The sequence below is a fragment of the Cynocephalus volans genome, chromosome 4, assembly GCF_027409185.1.
Source record: "Cynocephalus volans isolate mCynVol1 chromosome 4, mCynVol1.pri, whole genome shotgun sequence".
Taxonomy (NCBI): Eukaryota; Metazoa; Chordata; class Mammalia; order Dermoptera; family Cynocephalidae; genus Cynocephalus; species Cynocephalus volans.
The window spans coordinates 19,178,208-19,195,583 of NC_084463.1; the positions used below are offsets into that span (position 1 = coordinate 19,178,208).

A 17,376-nucleotide genomic window follows, 5' to 3' on the forward strand; every position below is an offset into this window, starting at 1 on the left:
CTGTGCGTTTCCTTTCAGGATAGGCACCCCCCAACCCCCGCCCCCTGCTCCTCCTCCTCCTTTTTTGTTTTTATCCAGTGTCTCGCTTCCTCTCTCTCTCTCTCTCCCTCTCCTCCTTCCACTGCCTCTTCCTCCTGCTCTCTACCTCCCTGCAGCGCCAAGCCGGCTCCCCAACCCGGTCTGCCGAACGCAAACCGCTGAGAGTTTGCTGCGCTGCCCCCTGGGGCCCGGGCTGCCGAGTTCCGCTAAGGCAAAGACGCGAGCGAGCAAGGGAGGACAGCGGAAGAAAAACAAGCGGGCGCGAGAGGGGAGCCCCAGGAGGGTCGCCGGGTGGCTGGCAGGCGGCTCCCGCCGCGCCCGGGTCGCCTCGCAGGCGGCGGACGGAGGCAGGACGCGCGCTCCGAAAAGTTCAGACTCCTGGCGGCCGCGCGCCGCGCCGCGTCCCCTCGCGTCCCCTCCTCGCGGCGCTCCAGGAAAAGGAACTCGCTCTTCTGGCAGCTCGAACGGCGAGCGTTTCCCCCCGTGAGAGAGGTGGGGAGCGGCGAGCAGGGGACGCGAGCGAGGCTGCTGGCGGAGGGCGCAGACGGAGCGCGGAGGCGACGGCCCCCATGCCGGCGGCCAACATGATGGAGAACCTGCAGCTGCCCGCCCTGCAGGTGCCCGAGCCGCAGGGCGCGCCCCAGGGCAGCCCGGTCTGGTCCAGCTCGTCGACCCCCACGCTCCGCCGCCGGCGCTTTAAGATGCGCCGGATGAAGAACGTGCAGGAGCAGAGCCTGGAGGCCGGGCTGGCCCGGGACCTGCCCGGCGTCTTGGCCCCCGGCAAGGAGTTCCTGCAGCTGCCATCCATCGAGATTACGCCCTCCAGCGACGAGGACACCCCATGGTCCAACTGCTCCACACCCAGCGCTTCCCCGCGCCGAAAACGCTTCCTCCTCCGCAAGTGGCTGAGGGTGAGGGAGCGGAAGGAGTGCAGCGAAAGCAGGTACGTCCCCGTTCCGTCCCTGTCCCTGCCCTCCCGCCCCTCCCCGGGGCAGTCTCGGGCTCCGGGGCATCCTGGCGGAAACCTCCGGAGGGAGAGAAGGAACCTTCGCAGTACTGGCTTCAGGCGCTGCGCCTGGCACCAGGGTTAGTGGTACTTTAACGTCCAAGCTTGTTACCTACGTCCCCAGCCCAGGGTAGGGGCCTCATATTGTATGGCACGTTGACCTGAGGCTTCACGCAGCATCCCATCTCCTTTGACGCTCACTGCCAAATGAATAATAAAAATAATAACAGCCAGTATTTATTAAGCCACTTACCACGTGCGGCCACTGTGTTGAACGCTTCACCTTGTATCGCCAAACTTCATCCTCACACAAACTTTCTGAGGTAGGTGCTACTATGATTCCCATTTTACAGATGGAGGGAGCAGAAGGCAAGAGAGAGAGGTTAAGTGGCTCCCTCACTTACACTTAGATTTCTGAACTCCATTTCAATTTGTCTTATTCTATGCTTGGCCGCACCAGGTTGCCTTAACTGGCCCACATGGGTAGAGATGGAGTATTCACGTTGACTGACTCACATTTCCTATTGCCTCAGTGTCTTTAACATCTTGGCCTGGTCTACACCACTGTCGTCGTTTGTGCCAGCTGCTGTTTTACCTAGGTAAATGTGGGCATCCGAGCAGTGGGGAGCTCTGAGCTTCCCCCACGGGGAGAATTGGTGTAGAAAACCAGAGAGCAGTTCCACACGACGTTGGTCCGGAGTGGCGCTTCAAGGAGTTAGTTGTGTTATAGCCAAGCTCTGATGGAGGGGGGCATCCACACTGTCTCATTGACACCATGCACCCTACCCACTTGTTTGTTTGTTTGTTTGTTTTGGCAGCTGGCTGGTACTGGGAACCGAACCCTTGACTTTGGTGTTACAAGGCTGTGCTCTAACCAACTGAGCTAACCATGTACCTACTTACTTTTATTCATTTTTTATTTCTTTCGGTGGCTGGCCAGTAGAGGGATGAACCCTTGGGGTTATCAGCACCACACTGTAAGACCTGACCTAACCGGCCAGCCCCCCCCTTCACTTGTAGACTCTAGGGCCCTATCCCTAAGCTGTGGTTTGTGCTCTTGTGTGTGGCAACTCAGTCATACCTTTCCCAGGACTTCTCCCAGTCTCGGTTCAATTTATTAATTTCAATCCAACAAGTATTTATTGAGTGTTCTTGTGAGCTCAGTCTGGTACCAGCTAATGGGGGCGATGTTGAGGAGGGTGTGGGGAGGAGGGCTGGGCAGAGCAAGGGGATATGGAAGTGCAGGAGGGTGGGAGAAATTAAGACAGGTGAGTTTCACTCGCATGGAGAGGATGGCGCCATTGGAAGACCCATGTGCTACTGATTATACAAGGAAAGAGAGAACCCTGGAGAAGTAGAGGAAGAGGCTCAAACCAGGGCAAATACAAACAGGTAGTAGAAAATAGCAGGAAAAGTATGAGTTCAGGTGCATAAGACCAGGTAAGGGGAACTATAGGGCAAAGGCAGAAGAAACAAGGTCTGAGTCTTCCAGCGATTCTCTTTTCTGTTTGCAGTGACTAGACATACTTCTCCCTGCAGATGCAGATGCAGAGCTTTGTTCTGGGGCTTTTTGTGGACTGTGTAGATGACAGTTCTTTTCTGTTCTGGAGTTTCATCCTGCTCTTTTCCACAGAGTAGAGGCAAATGGGCAGGCTTGGGAGGAGCTAATCTTTTTTTTTTTTTTTTAAAGATGACCAGTAAGGGGATCTTAACCCTTGAATTGGTGTTGTCAGCACCACGCTCAGCCAGTGAGCGAACCGGCCATCCCTATATGGGATCCGAACCCGGGGCCTTGGTGTTATCAGCACCGCACTCTCCCGAGTGAGCCACGGGCCCGCCCTGGGAGGAGCTAATCTTGAACTATAATAGTTGGTCACGAAACATTGGACTTAAAGTCACAAAACCTAGGTTTACGTGTAAGTTTATTATTGATTAGCTGTGGAAACCTGGACACCTCCCTTTACCTCCACGCTTTGCGCCTTCCTCGTCTGTGGCAAGCTCGATGGGAACTAATATTGAACTAAAATAGTTTGTCACGATTGGCCAGCTTTCCCCTCAAATGTGAGAAACCCTGAAGAGACCCCGTTTTGACTTTTAGATTCTGCCATGTATACCGAGCACAAAATATGGGGAAAAGACTCTTGCATTGCTGGCTAGGGTGGGGGTGGGGGTGGATTTGATGATATTTAAGGAAGGTGCTCCTGGTTGTGAGAGCTGTCTGAGAGTGTGGAGTAATCTGCATTTTTGTTAGAGTGGGGAACATATCCTTAAAACAGGAGAGATTTTTCACCTCCTAGGTTTAGTTTAAGGCAGTTCTTTTAAATGGTGTCTTGTTGGATTAGAATAATATATGAGGGGTCCTTAAAAAGTTCATGGAAAGATTTCTATTATCTTTTAATTCTATTTTTCCATGATTTGTTTTTTTGTTTTGGGGGGATTTTTCTTTTTTTTTTTTTGGTGGCTGGCGAGCACGGGAAACTGAACCCTTGACCTTGGTGTTACAACACTGCTCTAACCAAATGAGCTACCTGGTCAGCCCTGTGAACTTTCTGAAGTATCGTCATATGGATACATGTAGAAAAAGTCAGACTGGATTCAAACTCAAATTTGTCTGACTCAAATCATTACTTTTCACCACTGTTATACTGCCTCCTGTTGGAATCTATCCTGACTCTGTCTAAAACAAAAGCTCATCGTTTTTAGACCTTGGAGATGGAAGTCTTTTTGGAAAGAAAAGAAGCATAGATACTTGTAGATACCCATTAAGACTGCCTGAGAAGGAACTGGCATTTAGAGGCGATAGAGCACAAGGAACATTGTATTTAAAGTCAGAAGACCTAGGTTTATGTGTAAGTTTATTATTGATTAGTTATAGAACGTTGGACACCTCACTTTCCCTCCATGAGCTTTAGCTTCTGCATCTGTGGAAGGAGATATCAGTGGGTTAATGAAAGGCCTCAAGAAAAATACATATGCAAATATTTTGTAAACTTCCTCCTGCTTCGTGGGTGAAGGCTTATTGTCATTCTGGAAGTCTCACGTGGAGTGGATGTGTGCTTTAGAGTAGGAGGTTACGTAGTCAGGTGTCCAGGAACAGCACCTGCGACTCCTCACACATTACATGATTTGGAAACAATGATTGGAAAATGGCTCTACTCTGGCTTGGCTTACGGGGGATTAGCGTGCCAGGCCCAGCACGGCATCTGTCCTTGGCACATTCCTCACCCCAAATCTACCTCTCTGCAATAGAAAAAGGCACCTTTCAGGCTTGCCATGGAATTCAGTCTGATGTGATAGAAGGTAGGGGGCTGAGAGGGCCATAGCTTGTGGATTTTAACTGTACAAAGTTGAAAATATAAAGAGGATCAGGAGACCCTTTCTTTTCCTTGAACCCTAGAAAGAAAGAAGAGAAAATGATAAAGGTAGCATGGTTTGGGGATCCAGGGACCCAGAAGTACAGCACTGGAATGCTCCCAGTGTAATCTCATCCATCTTCATGGCTTCACTGCCTGACACTGTACCTGGCCTCTCGTGGTGATCCACAGCTGTTCATTGATGGATAAATTAATAACGAATGAATACATGATGCTCTTTTTTTTTTGTTTGAAATGGTATTCTCCTTATTCGTGAGTCAGGGAAAATTTCCTGGAGGAGATGTGTCCAGAGCTGAGTTTTTTTTTTTTTAAAACAGCTTTATTGTGATATATTTCACATACCGTACAGTTCACCTATTTAAAGTGTATAATTCAATGGTTTTTAGTATATTCACAGAGTTGTGCAACCATCACCGCAGTTAATTTTAGAACATTTTCATCATCTCTCAAAGAAACCTGTAGCTAGCACCCTCTATCCCTTCAGCCCTAGGCAAACACTAATCTACTTTCTGTGGAGAGCTGAGTTTTGAAGGGGACAAATGCCTAATGGTGAAAGCAGTTCGGTGTGTTGGCTAATGCCTAATGGTGAAAGCAGATGGGGATGGATGACCAAGTGTGTTTTGATAAGGAATGTGGAAACATGGGGGTGATGAGCTGATGGGCTGCCAGATTGTGATTGATGCCCGAGCATTTGAATTCCAGTTAATCAGTCAGTCATCAAAAATGTGTTGAGATCCTGTATACAGAGTAGTTTACATATGAAGAGCATTCAGCTCAATGGTGAGCTATGGTAGGTTCTGGAACCTGGGAAAGACATGTTCAGAGTGGTTTTTGAGGGTATTAATTCCTGCTGTTCTGTGTAACTGAAAGAAGTGTGTGAGATGGAGGCCTGAAGCCTTGCACTGTCCTGCCAGCTGTCTAACTGGGAATCGTTGTTTTAACTACTGAGTAACATAAGGTAGCACAGTTCTCTTGCTGGCCGTGTTGCCCTCGGAGCTCAGGGAATGCTGTCTGAAGTTGAGTGGCTAGCTCTTAGAGTTAGTATCACATGTCTTCCTAAGTCCCTTGGCCAAAACTGGTTGTGGTGATTGTTCAAAACCCAAACTGAGGATCAGACCCCTCTCTGATCTGCTGCATTCTGGTGAAAAGTCAGAAATGGGACGAAGCCATATCTTCCAGGATGGCATCTTGTTATCAGACCTTTTGTACCACAATCTTTCTCTTGGCTGTTGTGTCCCTTGTTCTGTATAACATACATACCCTGTCATGGTTACTCACAATCTAGCAGGCTGGTGCTAGAGAGTATTTTCAACCTGGAGCCCCTCAGGGTTTCGGCTTGACTCCACATCTGACCGCCAGTAGCACCTCTCCCTGATTCTGCCCATCCTGGTAAGCTAGGTTATTTCTCTGGTGCCAGTCTAGCTGTCGTGCAGTTTACAGGTAATGAATATACATCATTGGTATTTATATCTCCATTCTCCATCCCCTTCCTCTGACCTTTGGAGGGTGATTTGCTTTGAGTGTCAGCTTATTTTCAGGGGAGCAGGGTGTTTTTGTGTATCTGAATGTTCTACCCATCAACCGGGCACTATTTGTGTAGCTCCCCTCTCTGCGTGTACCCTGCCACGTATGCAAAGCACGGGGAGTGTGGGAGAAAGAAAACTTACGTCCTTAATACAAAGCAACACACAAATGCAAAACAGACCTGGGATTTGTCAGCAGATTAAGTAATCAGTGCTGGATAGGGTTAAGTAGCAAAAATCTCTACCAGACCCATAATTCCTTTAGGGCGGGGACTGTGTCATACTTTGTGCCGAATTTTCTGCTAAGCGCCTTAAATACATTATGACATTTAATCCTTACGTGGGGGCGGGGGGGGGCTGGTGGGGGAGCGGTTACAGCTGAGAACCCCAAGTTCAGAGATTAATGGTCTCCTGGTCAAACAGAAGCGTGGCTGAGATTTGAACCATGTTCCTCAGATTCCAAAACCTGAGCTCTTCACAACTCCACTGTAATAGCTCCCCAGAGCCTGAAAGCAGGTGGCCTTTAGGAGGTTCTGAAGGAAGGTAGGAAGGCAGTCAGGAGGATGGAAAGCCCCTGAGGGGACATTATGGGGGTGGTGGGAAGCACAGTTGTGTGAGGACGATGCTGATGGTCTAGGTGGACTGCTCCATGAGAAGCAGGCAGCCTTTTCCTGTAGATGTGGTTTCCAGATTAAAACAATTTGTGGAAACCGAGACAGTGGAGATGGAGTCTTGGGGACTGATTCACATTGGCCGGGTTCCTCTGTGGGAGTTGGTATTTTGAGAGTTTCCATGGTGGTTTTGCACTTAGAGGCGGCCAACTACGTCACACAAGAACTGGGATGAACATGGGGCAGATTAACAGGTGATGATTCTGCCTACTTGGTTAGTTTCTCCCAGGTACTGTATATCCTATAGTTGCTATGCTGGTCATTGATAACTGCTTCTCGGGTAACTCCAGAAGTTTTCTTTAAGGCGTCTGAATGGCTGAGCTGCCAGTGAGGAATTTCCTTCCTGACTCCAGTGGGTGAGCTGCTGGCCCTGAAGCAGGTGTTCAGATCTGGAGCCAGGGCTGGTCTGGAGAGCCCGGGGGTGGTTGCTGGGTTGCCGTGTGCACAGGAGCTTCATGAAATCTAAGGGCTTTCCCTGGGTCTTTACCAAACTCTTGGGATTCTATTCTCTGTAGCCCAAAATCAAGTTGTGACTTGCCAAAGGGCTGTTGTGCCTGGTGTGAAGGAGGACACAGCTTTTAATTGACCTGGGGGGGATCTATGAGCTCTTAGCCCATGACTTTAAAGCCTGGAGGAAGCTTCCTTCTCAGAGGAGATGGGAAAGTTTCTGTCAGGATGCAGAAAATCCAACGTGGGCTTTCAGGTGGAGGAAGGGAGGCAGAAGGAGATGCTTCAAGCTAGTGAAGAGTGTCAGTGGCCTGCACCCTCCATGCCACTGTAGGCAGCCACATGACACTCCCAAAGATAGTCCTGCCTTCAAATATTCTCCTCTGTTTTCAGATCATATGTCTGAATTTTTGATTCAGATAATATAGTTCAAAATCATCACTAGGGAAATGTGGCTGTGACTTAGCTAAGACCTAGTGGTGGAGAGGACAGGGATAAAGAAAACTGTGGGGCTTTTTTGTTTTGTTTTGTTTGGTCAGATGTGTGAGGTCCTTTTTTCTGCATTCTTTGTACATGCTGTGACTTGGCTGAGACTCTGGTTGATCAGTCCTGATCTGTAGGTGAGATAAAGAAATGAGGTGACCACGCACGTCACGTTACGGGCTGGAACTCAGGCCTCTGACCCATTGCTGTGGTAAAGCCTGTTCCCAGCCTGGTGCCTCTTACTTTCACAATCTGACCACAGGTTTTTAGTCTTGCTGTTTCTGGTTGGCAAGTTTAGCCAGGAAATGATGTGGCTGAGCGAGAGGACTGTAAAAACGATTGGTAACTCACTTGGTATTCCCCTCTCCTTTGCAACTGTGGGGTCCAGTGAGTGTGGGAACCCTTGTGATATTGGCCCCGCCATTAAGAAAATACGAAAAGACAGTGAATGGTTAGTTTAGTGACATTTTTGAGACTCTCTGTTATGGGAAAATTCCAAGTCCCGCTGGCTACATCTGGGTTCTCGGTGCCTCAAACAAAGAATTGGATGAGACACGCCAGAAATGAAAAGTAAAAGTTCTATTTAGCAAAGAGAAGAATGCACTCCGGAGAAAATGGAGCAGGCTCGAGCAAGAGAAGAGCGTTCAAGAGCACCGACAGTTTCATTCCTGGGTTTTAAGTCCTCTTAGCTGGATTCATGCCATTTGGTCATTGGTTGAGCTCTGAAGGTAATCTCTGTCATATTGGTTAAAGAGATTGATTGGCACGCTAGCTGGTGGGAATTCATTGGTCTAATCAAATGGCGCCCAAGGTGGGGAGGGCTCCCTGCCTGGAATTGTCTTTGTCTCCTGTGGTCGCTTCTGCAGATGGTGTATGTTTGCTCAAGGAACTGGTTTGTGCCATTTGCAAATAACCAGTTTTCCCTTCTCCCGTTCTTTTTTTTTTTTGTCTTGTCCTTTTTTGTGACCGCGCTCAGCCAATCAGCGAACCGGCCATCCCTATATAGGATCCGAACCCGCGGCGAGAGCGCTGCTGCACTCCCAGTGCCACACTCTCCCGAGTGAGCCACGGGGTCGGCCCTCCCGTTCTTATTTTTATCTAACTTCCTGTCTAAGGATCTCATAGAGTGTTGTCTTAAAAGAAATCATTTTTTACACTATAAAAGTCAGTGAATGTTGTGTGTGTAATAAAACAACTAAGTAGCTGTAAAATTTTGGATGGTAGGAAAGAGGAAAATAGTTCATAATTTTACGATGCAAACCTAACCACTGATGGCCTGTTTGGAGTGTATTCTCTCCTGGTATTTGTTCTCATTCAGATTTTCTTTTTAATTGGGGTACTTCTTTTCTCTTTCATCAGCTCTTCTGTACCTTGTACCCTTAGAAAGTAAGGGAGAACGTTGGTTTATAGGTGAGGACAGGAACGTCTGAAGGAAAGAACTGTTTTTTCTCTACTTATACACTCACCACAAAATGTTTCTGTGACCAGATGTGTTTGGGGTTTTCCCCACACACCAGACAATTCTCCAGAGGACACCAACTAGGTATCTTATAATTCAATTCAATTCCATTATGATGCCATCTACCTAGAGGTAGTGTCAGATCCCACAGGTTGAGGGCTCAGCTCCACAAGATTGCCCTCCTTTCAGATTCCATTTGCAAGTCCAGGCCACCCATAGTTCTGACTGACTGGCTACAAGCCAGGAGTCCTGACCTCCTTCTTGGGTTCAGTTAATTTGCTAGGACGGCTCACAGAACTAAGGGAAACACTTAACTTATGTTTACTGATTTATTATAAAGGCTACTATAAGGAACACAGATGCACAGCCAGATGAAGAGGTCCATGGGGCAAGATATGGGGTGGGGCATTTGTCTCCCATGCCCTGTCTGGATGTACTACCCTCCCAGAACCCCCAAGACTTCAGCAACCCAGATGTTCAGCAAATCCTGTTTTCAAAGAGTTTTTACAGATCTTTTTTTTTTTTTTTTTTTCTCTTTATTTTTATTTATTTTTTATTTTATTTTTTTTTATTTTATTTTTTTATTTTTTTTTAAATTTTATTTTGTCGATATACATTGTAGCTGATTATTGCTCCCCATCACCAAAACCTCCCTCCCTTCTCCCTCCCCCCCTCCCCCCCAACAATGTCCTTTCTGTTTGCTTGTTGTATCAACTTCAAATAATTGTGGTTGTTATATCTTCTTCCCCCCCCACCCCCGGTTTGTGTGTGTGTGTGTGTATGTGTGTGTGTGAATTTATATATTAATTTTTAGCTCCCTCCAATAAGTGAGAACATGTGGTATTTCTCTTTCTGTGCCTGACTTGTTTCACTTAATATAATTCTCTCAAGGTCCATCCATGTTGTTGCAAATGGCAGTATTTCATTCGTTTTTATAGCTGAGTAGTATTCCATTGTGTAGATGTACCACATTTTCCGTATCCACTCATCTGATGATGGACATTTGGGCTGGTTCCAACTCTTGGCTATTGTAAAGAGTGCTGCGATGAACATTGGGGAACAGGTATACCTTCGACTTGATGATTTCCATTCCTCTGGGTATATTCCCAACAGTGGGATGGCTGGGTCGTATGGTAGATCTATTTGCAATTGTTTAAGGAACCTCCATACCATTTTCCATAGAGGCTGCACCATTTTGCAGTCCCACCAACAATGTATGAGAGTTCCTTTTTCTCCGCAGCCTCGCCAGCATTTATCGTTCATAGTCTTTTGGATTTTAGCCATCCTAACTGGGGTTAGATGGTATCTCAATGTGGTTTTGATTTGCATTTCCCGGATGCTGAGTGATGTTGAGCATTTTTTCATATGTCTGTTGGCCATTTGGATATCTTCCTTAGAGAAATGCCTACTTAGCTCTTTTGCCCATTTTTTAATTGGGTTGCTTGTTTTCTTCTTGTAAAGTTGTTTGAGTTCCTTATATATTCTGGATATTAATCCTTTGTCAGATGTATATTTTGCAAATATTTTCTCCCACTCTGTTGGTTGTCTTTTAACTCTTTTAATTGTTTCTTTTGCTGTGCAGAAGCTTTTTAGTTTGATATAATCCCATTTGTTTATTTTTCCTTTGGTTGCCCGTGCTTTTGGGGTTGTATTCATGAAGTCTGTGCCCAGTCCTATTTCCTGAAGTGTTTCTCCTATGTTTTCTTTAAGAAGTTTTATTGTTTCAGGGTGTATATTTAAATCCTTAATCCATTTTGAGTTGATTTTAGTATACGGTGAGAGGTATGGATCTAGTTTCATTCTCCTGCATATCGATATCCAGTTATCCCAGCACCACTTGCTGAAGAGGCAGTCCCTTCCCCAGTGAATAGGCTTGGTGCCTTTGTCAAAGATCAGCTGACAGTAAGTGTGTGGGTTGATTTCTGGATTCTCTATTCTATTCCATTGGTCAGTGTGTCTGTTTTTATGCCAGTACCATACTGTTTTGGTTATTATAGCTTTGTAGTATAGCTTAAAGTCAGGTAGTGTTATGCCTCCAGCTTTATTTTTTTTTGCTGAGCATTGCTTTGGCTATTCGTGGTCTTTTATTGTTCCATATAAATGTCTGAATAGTTTTTTCCATTTCTGAGAAAAATGTCTTTGCAGATCTTGATCTCCAGCCCCCACCAGCCCCTCTCCTTTCCGGAAGGTTGGTGAATGGGGCTGAACGTTCCAACTCTCTAACTCTCTGATCACTTGGTCTTTCTGGCGACTGGCTCCATCCTGAGACTATCCAGGGGCCCCGCACTTCATTAGCATAAGCTCAGGTGTTATCATAGGGGCCCATTAAAGAGAACAAAAGACACTCCAATCACTCAGGAAATTTCTAAGGGTTTTAGGAACTCTGTGACAGGAACCCCGAGGGAAAAAGACAAACTGTGTTTTATATATTCATATATATTTATTCATATATTCATATTTTATGTGGTAACAGGAAGTCTGTGAAATAAGGAAAAAATAAATTTCTGAAGCACTATTTCTGGAGGAGCTGTCAGTATGAGAAACTTCCCCAAAGTGGGGGGAAGAGCCCTGTCAGGTATTTGTGCCACTTGCCTTATCCTCCTGCCCCCAAGCATGTCAGTAATGCCAGACTGACCCCTCAGGACAGTCTGCCTTGATCTAGCAAGCAGTTGTCTTCTGGCTGGGTCATTACACTCTGAAGCTCTTTCTGACCTTTTAGTTGATTGTCAGGGTTGGATGGAAGGGCAACGATAAAGGTTACTCTGCACGTGGTGCAGCTTCGCCACAGAAATGCCCTTACCTTGGGTGATAATGTGTTTTCTCCACCTGTGTCTATGATGAACCACTTCTTCCTGACCATGTGAAAATCTCATTTTTAAAAAAAGACCGCAGGAAAGAGGATTGCACTGCCTCTCTTGGTTACTTCTTTCTATGTTTCAGGACATACTGTTGAGAAAGTTCTACCTAATATCTAGCTGAACTCCTCCATGGTACAATTCGAATTCATTTTCTCTTGATTTGTCCTCACTGATGATGGAAGAATAGTTAGTTGCTCATCAGCTTTGAGAATATTCCTTCAAAGACTCATTTTAGTAATGTGGGCTCTTTCTTCCAGATTCTGAAAAAAGCCCTGGCTTTGTACTAGCAATTACTTGGGCCCCACAGGTTCTCTAGTGGGGTCTGTGGAGCCTATGGACTTCTTGGTGGAATTTTCAGCCATTGTCAGCCATGGACGTTAGAAAACAGGGCATCTTAGGGGTGAGCAGAGTCAGAAAGGGGCCTGCCCATTCGGAAAGTTCTCAGGAACTGCAAAGATTCCTTTTTCACTGAAGTGCCTTCTCCATGCTTGATTGCTTTCCAAATGCCTCTATTGGCAGTCATGCCTTTTGTTTCACTGTAACAGAAAGTCAACTGAAATTGTAGGTAACTCAGGAGAGGTAATTCTCACAGTTCAATAAACATTTTTTAGGCTTTGGATACAAAGATGGACACAGGTGCCCCTTCCATGGGGGAGCTCACAGCTGAGTGTGGGAGATCAACAGGTAAAAGATAATTTCAGTAGAAATAATATTCAGACTAAAGCATGGAAAAGAAAAAAAGATCTGAAGAAAGGACCTGCTGGGCAGGAGAGGAGAGGTGAGTCCTAGGGTCTTGATTTTACCACTCCATAGCCTTACTGTGTTCATCCTCAGCTGCCATATGTCAGCACCGCTCTGCATCTTTGGCAGATGGAATTTGTGAGATCATTCCAACTTTCAGGAAACTGAGAAGTCCAAGGCCATGAAGCTGGTCAGTGACAGAGGTAGATCTAGAATATAGTCTCTGGCAACTGACTAAGTGTTCAGTTCATTGTATATCTCGGGAAGTCCATCTTTGCCCCAGATGGAACCATATCTTCAGTCAGTGAGCCCGTGACGTGCAGCAGGCCTCATCTGCAGAGTGATGGTTTTTCCTAGGGTGACTGACCCAGCACTAGTCCTAGAGACCCACTGAGGCAACATGTAGTGGAGGCTCTGGTTCTGCTAATTTTTTGCTGTGTGGTCCTGGGCAGGTTATTCAATCTCTTTGGGCTTCAGCAAGATGGTAAAACGGAGAGTATACATTTCTGTTGTATCTTGTGAGACAAAATTAAGTACATGTGTCTGAAGAGTGATGCTAATGTTTTCACGTTAATAAAAGTGAAAAGATTTTTGGCCATCTTTGAGGCCTCTAAGTCTGCTTCTCTGGTTAGTGGAAGCTTGAACAGTGATTTATTGCTTCTTTGATTATTTATGAGGTGTCACTTTTCTTATTGATGCTTGCTGAAAAAATGCAATAAATCGAGTTTTTATAATTTAAGGGCTGTTCTTATCTGTCTGTCCCTTCAGTGTTGGTCTGCTTAAGGTTCTGACTCCAGACTTCTTTTTATTTCTCCTTTTCCTTTTACCCTCCCTCACTTTCTCCCGCCCTCCCCCCACCTTTCTAAATCTATATGCTATCCTTGGGCTATTTCATTCACTTTTGGCTTTAGTTATTCCTATATTTCATACTTCATCTCTTTCTTGAGTCTTAGGCTCATACCTCCATCTGAGACAGGATAGGGATAGGACTCGGCCCCTCAGCTCAGCCTCTCACCCCTATTTTCACAGAATCCAGCACACCCAGATAAGCTATTTTCACAAACTAAGATAAGCAACTTTTTTTTTTTTTTTTTGGTCTTTTTTTTTGTGACCGGCCGCACTGCGCTCAGCCAGTGAGCGCACCGGCCATCCCTATATAGGATCCGAACCCGCGGTGGGAGCGCTACTGCGCTCCCAGCGCCACACTCTCCCGAGTGTGCCATGGGGTCGGCCCATAAGCAACTTTTTTTTTAACCACAGATTCCCCCCATGTGGTTAGCCCAACTCCCATATGTGCACAACGCTTCAAGATGACCACTACAACAACCCTCCTGAGGTGACGGTAATGAGCAACACCACCAGAGCAGGCGTTAGACTTACTGAGCAGGTGCAAGGACCGAAGTCCTAACTGAGCATGTGCCTATGCTGTAACCAGAAAGAACAGAATAGACCACCTCTAGAGGCACACAGTGATGACATTGGCCTGCACGCCTGGCCCTATAAAGGACCCTGAACAGCTCCCCTTGGGGAACTAGTTTCCTTATAGCTATCTTCCTTATGCATAAGCTCTCTTCTTTTTAAATAAAGCTTTGCTTGCTTTACTGCTGGGTGCATTGTTCATTTCTATGACTTTGAGACCCAAGAACCTGATCTGGTAATACAACTGATGAAAGGGCATCCCCATTGGGATGTTCTTCAAAACTCAGCTTGTCTGTCCATAATTGAACCCACCATCTTTCTCTCCAAACCAGTTTCTCCCACTCTGTTCCTCACATTGGATATTGGTACCCTTCAGTTTCACAAGGCTTCCCTCCCTTGGAAGAGAACGTTCTTCAAGGCTGTCTTCTCATCTTCATCAGAGGACAAGCATCCTCCTAACTGGTCTCCTTTAATTCTTCACTCTATAGCCAGAGTGGTCTTCATGATCTCACTTCTCTTCCCCCTGCTGTTTCATTTATGGCTGTGCCTTGTACTCTGCCTCCAGCCATTGAAACTTTCAGTTTCTTGAATGGATGCTTTCTTATTTCCAGGTCTTCACAGACATTGTTCATTCTTCTAATTAGCTTCTCCTCTAGGGAGTATTTTCTAACTATTTATTATATGTATGTTCCTAAAGCATCCTGCAGTAGTGTGATTATGTGCTCATATTGTTATCCTTTACCAGATCCTAAGCGATGAAGGCAGAGTTTGTTTTATTCAATGTTGGTTTTATTCAGTGCCCTCTAAGCTCTTTGCATGAAACATAGTAGGAGCTCAGTAAACATATATTTAGGGAATGAATGCTCAAATGATGAAAGCCTATAAGGAAACTCAGTTTTCATGGAATTCCATTATAAATCATTTTGTAAAGCAAGATGTTCCCTTGAAGCTGAATAATTATCCCCTCATATGCTATTTATATAAATCTGGATTATTATGTATTGACTCATTTGTCTGTTTTAAGCCTTTTGATTTCTTTTCTGATTTTTTCTTTGTGCTGACTGTATTACCCATCAGACTGTAAGTGCCCAGTGACCAGAGACTGCCATTCTTTTAAGGGTGATCTCTACTTGAGGGAGCCGAATTCGGCATAGTTAGGTGGAGGGTGGTTGACCTTTCCCAGACGAGGCTTCAGAGAGCAAGCGTGCATTGGAAGCAATATTTTGTCTTATGGTTGACCCAGGGCCTGGATATAGTCGGCAAATAAGAGTTAGGTTTTTCCCCACCAAAGACCCATGGCAGCTTTGAAGGGGGTTTATTTTTGGTGCTGTGGTTGCCATGGCAACACAATACTTTTTTTTTTTTTTTTTTTTTTTTTCATTTTCTGATTTCAGGTCAGGGCAACAGTTGTTTCTCCTGCAGGGGAGAAAGATTTTGGAATAGAGGCATCCTTTTTTCAAACTTTTTCTCCCTCTCATTAATCCAACAAATATTTATTGAACACATACTATACGTGCCAGATACTGTTCTTGACACCAGAAATAATAGTGAACAAAATAGTTTCTGCTGTAGTAGAGCTTATATCCTAGTAAGGGTAGAGAGATCGTCAACAAATTAACAATGCAACTTTGACTCCTGTTTATTTAAAACCGAGTTATATGGGCACATCACTAAAAGGGAATTTGTCTGTTGTCTAAAATTTGGAAATCAGGAGTTATAAAAGTAGTATCTTCCACCCTGCTTTGAAGAGAGATTGGAATGGGGGAGGAGCTGGTGGCTGAGTGTGGGAAGCTGACTCCCCTCCCATTGATGGTGGGACTTGATTTGATTTGGTGTGAGCATTCTGGAATGCAAGTGCGTTTGTTGCTCTGACATCTTCCAAGACCTTGGGAAATGACGGGATTAAGCTGGGCCTCTCTCTGCAGCTGTCAGGTGCCAAAGCAATTATTCTCCTGGTGTTTGTGGGATCCTCTTGGTTCTAGTGGAAACCAAGAGCCAAAGGGCTGCCAGTAGAAATGGCCTTTATTGTCCAGTGTAATGACAGCTTTGAAGTTAGGAAGGGAATTTCATTTGTTGAACCACCATAAGTCTGGAGCCTTGAACTGGGCTTCAAGGGGGAAGGTACAGGTACAGAGGAACGAGGGGACACTGATACCTGCCATTGGAAGCCTCCTGTCAGAGTGGCAGAGAATGGCGCCCACATGGACACAATTGAAAACAATGTGATCAACAGCAATTTATTATAATCTCTTAATTTGGGTACGATTTATCCTTTTCAAAGCAATTTGCCAGGCCATGAGCTCTGGAAAGACAGGAACAGAGTATAATTTTTCCCCCCAGCACTTACCATAGTGCCTGGCACATATCAGGCCTTACAGTGACAAGCTTACAGCATGACGATCCCTTCCCTAATCTGTTCCTGCATCTTGTGGGGCAGGTGTAATGAGCATGCTCACCTGGCACTTAAGGAAAGTGAAACTCTGAAACATGCCCACATCTGTATAACTAAGTTATGACAGAAACCAGACTCAGAATGAGGTTGTAAGGGGTTGGCTAGTTAGCTCACTTGGTTAGAGGGTGGTACGATAACACCAACGTCTAGGGTTCAGATACCCTTACCGGCCAGCCATCAGAAAAAAAAAACAGATTGTGTCATGTCACTTTTCATTCAGGCCTCTTTCCGTTTTGTACAGTACATGTATATATCTGACATTATACGGAGGCTTATGTATATGTACTGGCAGTGTGGGTAATTAAAATCCACAGCAAATGGAACGTAAAGACCAAACATTATAACCAGTTGTTTCAGCATGCCTCCACTCTTAAAGCAGCAGCTCCTGTGAAAAGCTTTATCTGGCTCTTAACCTGCTACTGTTCTCCTTCCCATTTGGAGGGACACATTAAACATTTAGGCTGCTAGAGAGAGCAGAGTCTGAATTCCACCAACACTTGTTGCTTGGCTGCTGTGTGCTGGCTGCTGAACTTTGGCTGGCCTCTGCCCTTGAAGGATGTTGTCTAGTTTATTTAATGTTCATTCCTTCATGTTGAATCTATTAGGCAGTCAAGGCAAATCATTATGAATAAATGTAAAATTTTAAAATGTTACAAAAGTACATCTAAGGAGAGAACAGCTGTAACTATTATGTTTGATAATCCTGAAATTAGGCAGATCTTGTGAAGGATATGCTCTCTATGGAAGACCTCCTTAGTAAGTGGAGTTGGATGGACGTTTTGTCTTGGGAAGCAGAAGCAATTTATTCTCAACATAAGGCCTAGTTCATTCATTTCACAGAATGGGCAAAGATGGCCAGTGCTTTGCTGACTAGTGAATACCGGTCACGGATAAAGGATAACCA

At 45.4% G+C, this 17,376-nt stretch overlaps 1 protein-coding gene across 2 annotated transcripts in view; it reads left to right on the plus strand.

Moving 5' to 3' along the window:
* The first annotated feature begins 276 nt into the window (after nucleotides 1-276).
* GRAMD1B (GRAM domain containing 1B) overlaps nucleotides 277-17,376 on the plus strand; it is a 159,251-nt gene continuing 142,151 nt past the window's right edge. For both annotated transcript variants that reach the window (XM_063092741.1, XM_063092742.1), the window contains exon 1: nucleotides 277-982. In XM_063092741.1, coding sequence (XP_062948811.1) covers nucleotides 609-982 — 374 coding nt within the window. In that variant the 5' untranslated portion in view covers nucleotides 277-608. The remainder of the gene's footprint in view (nucleotides 983-17,376) is intronic.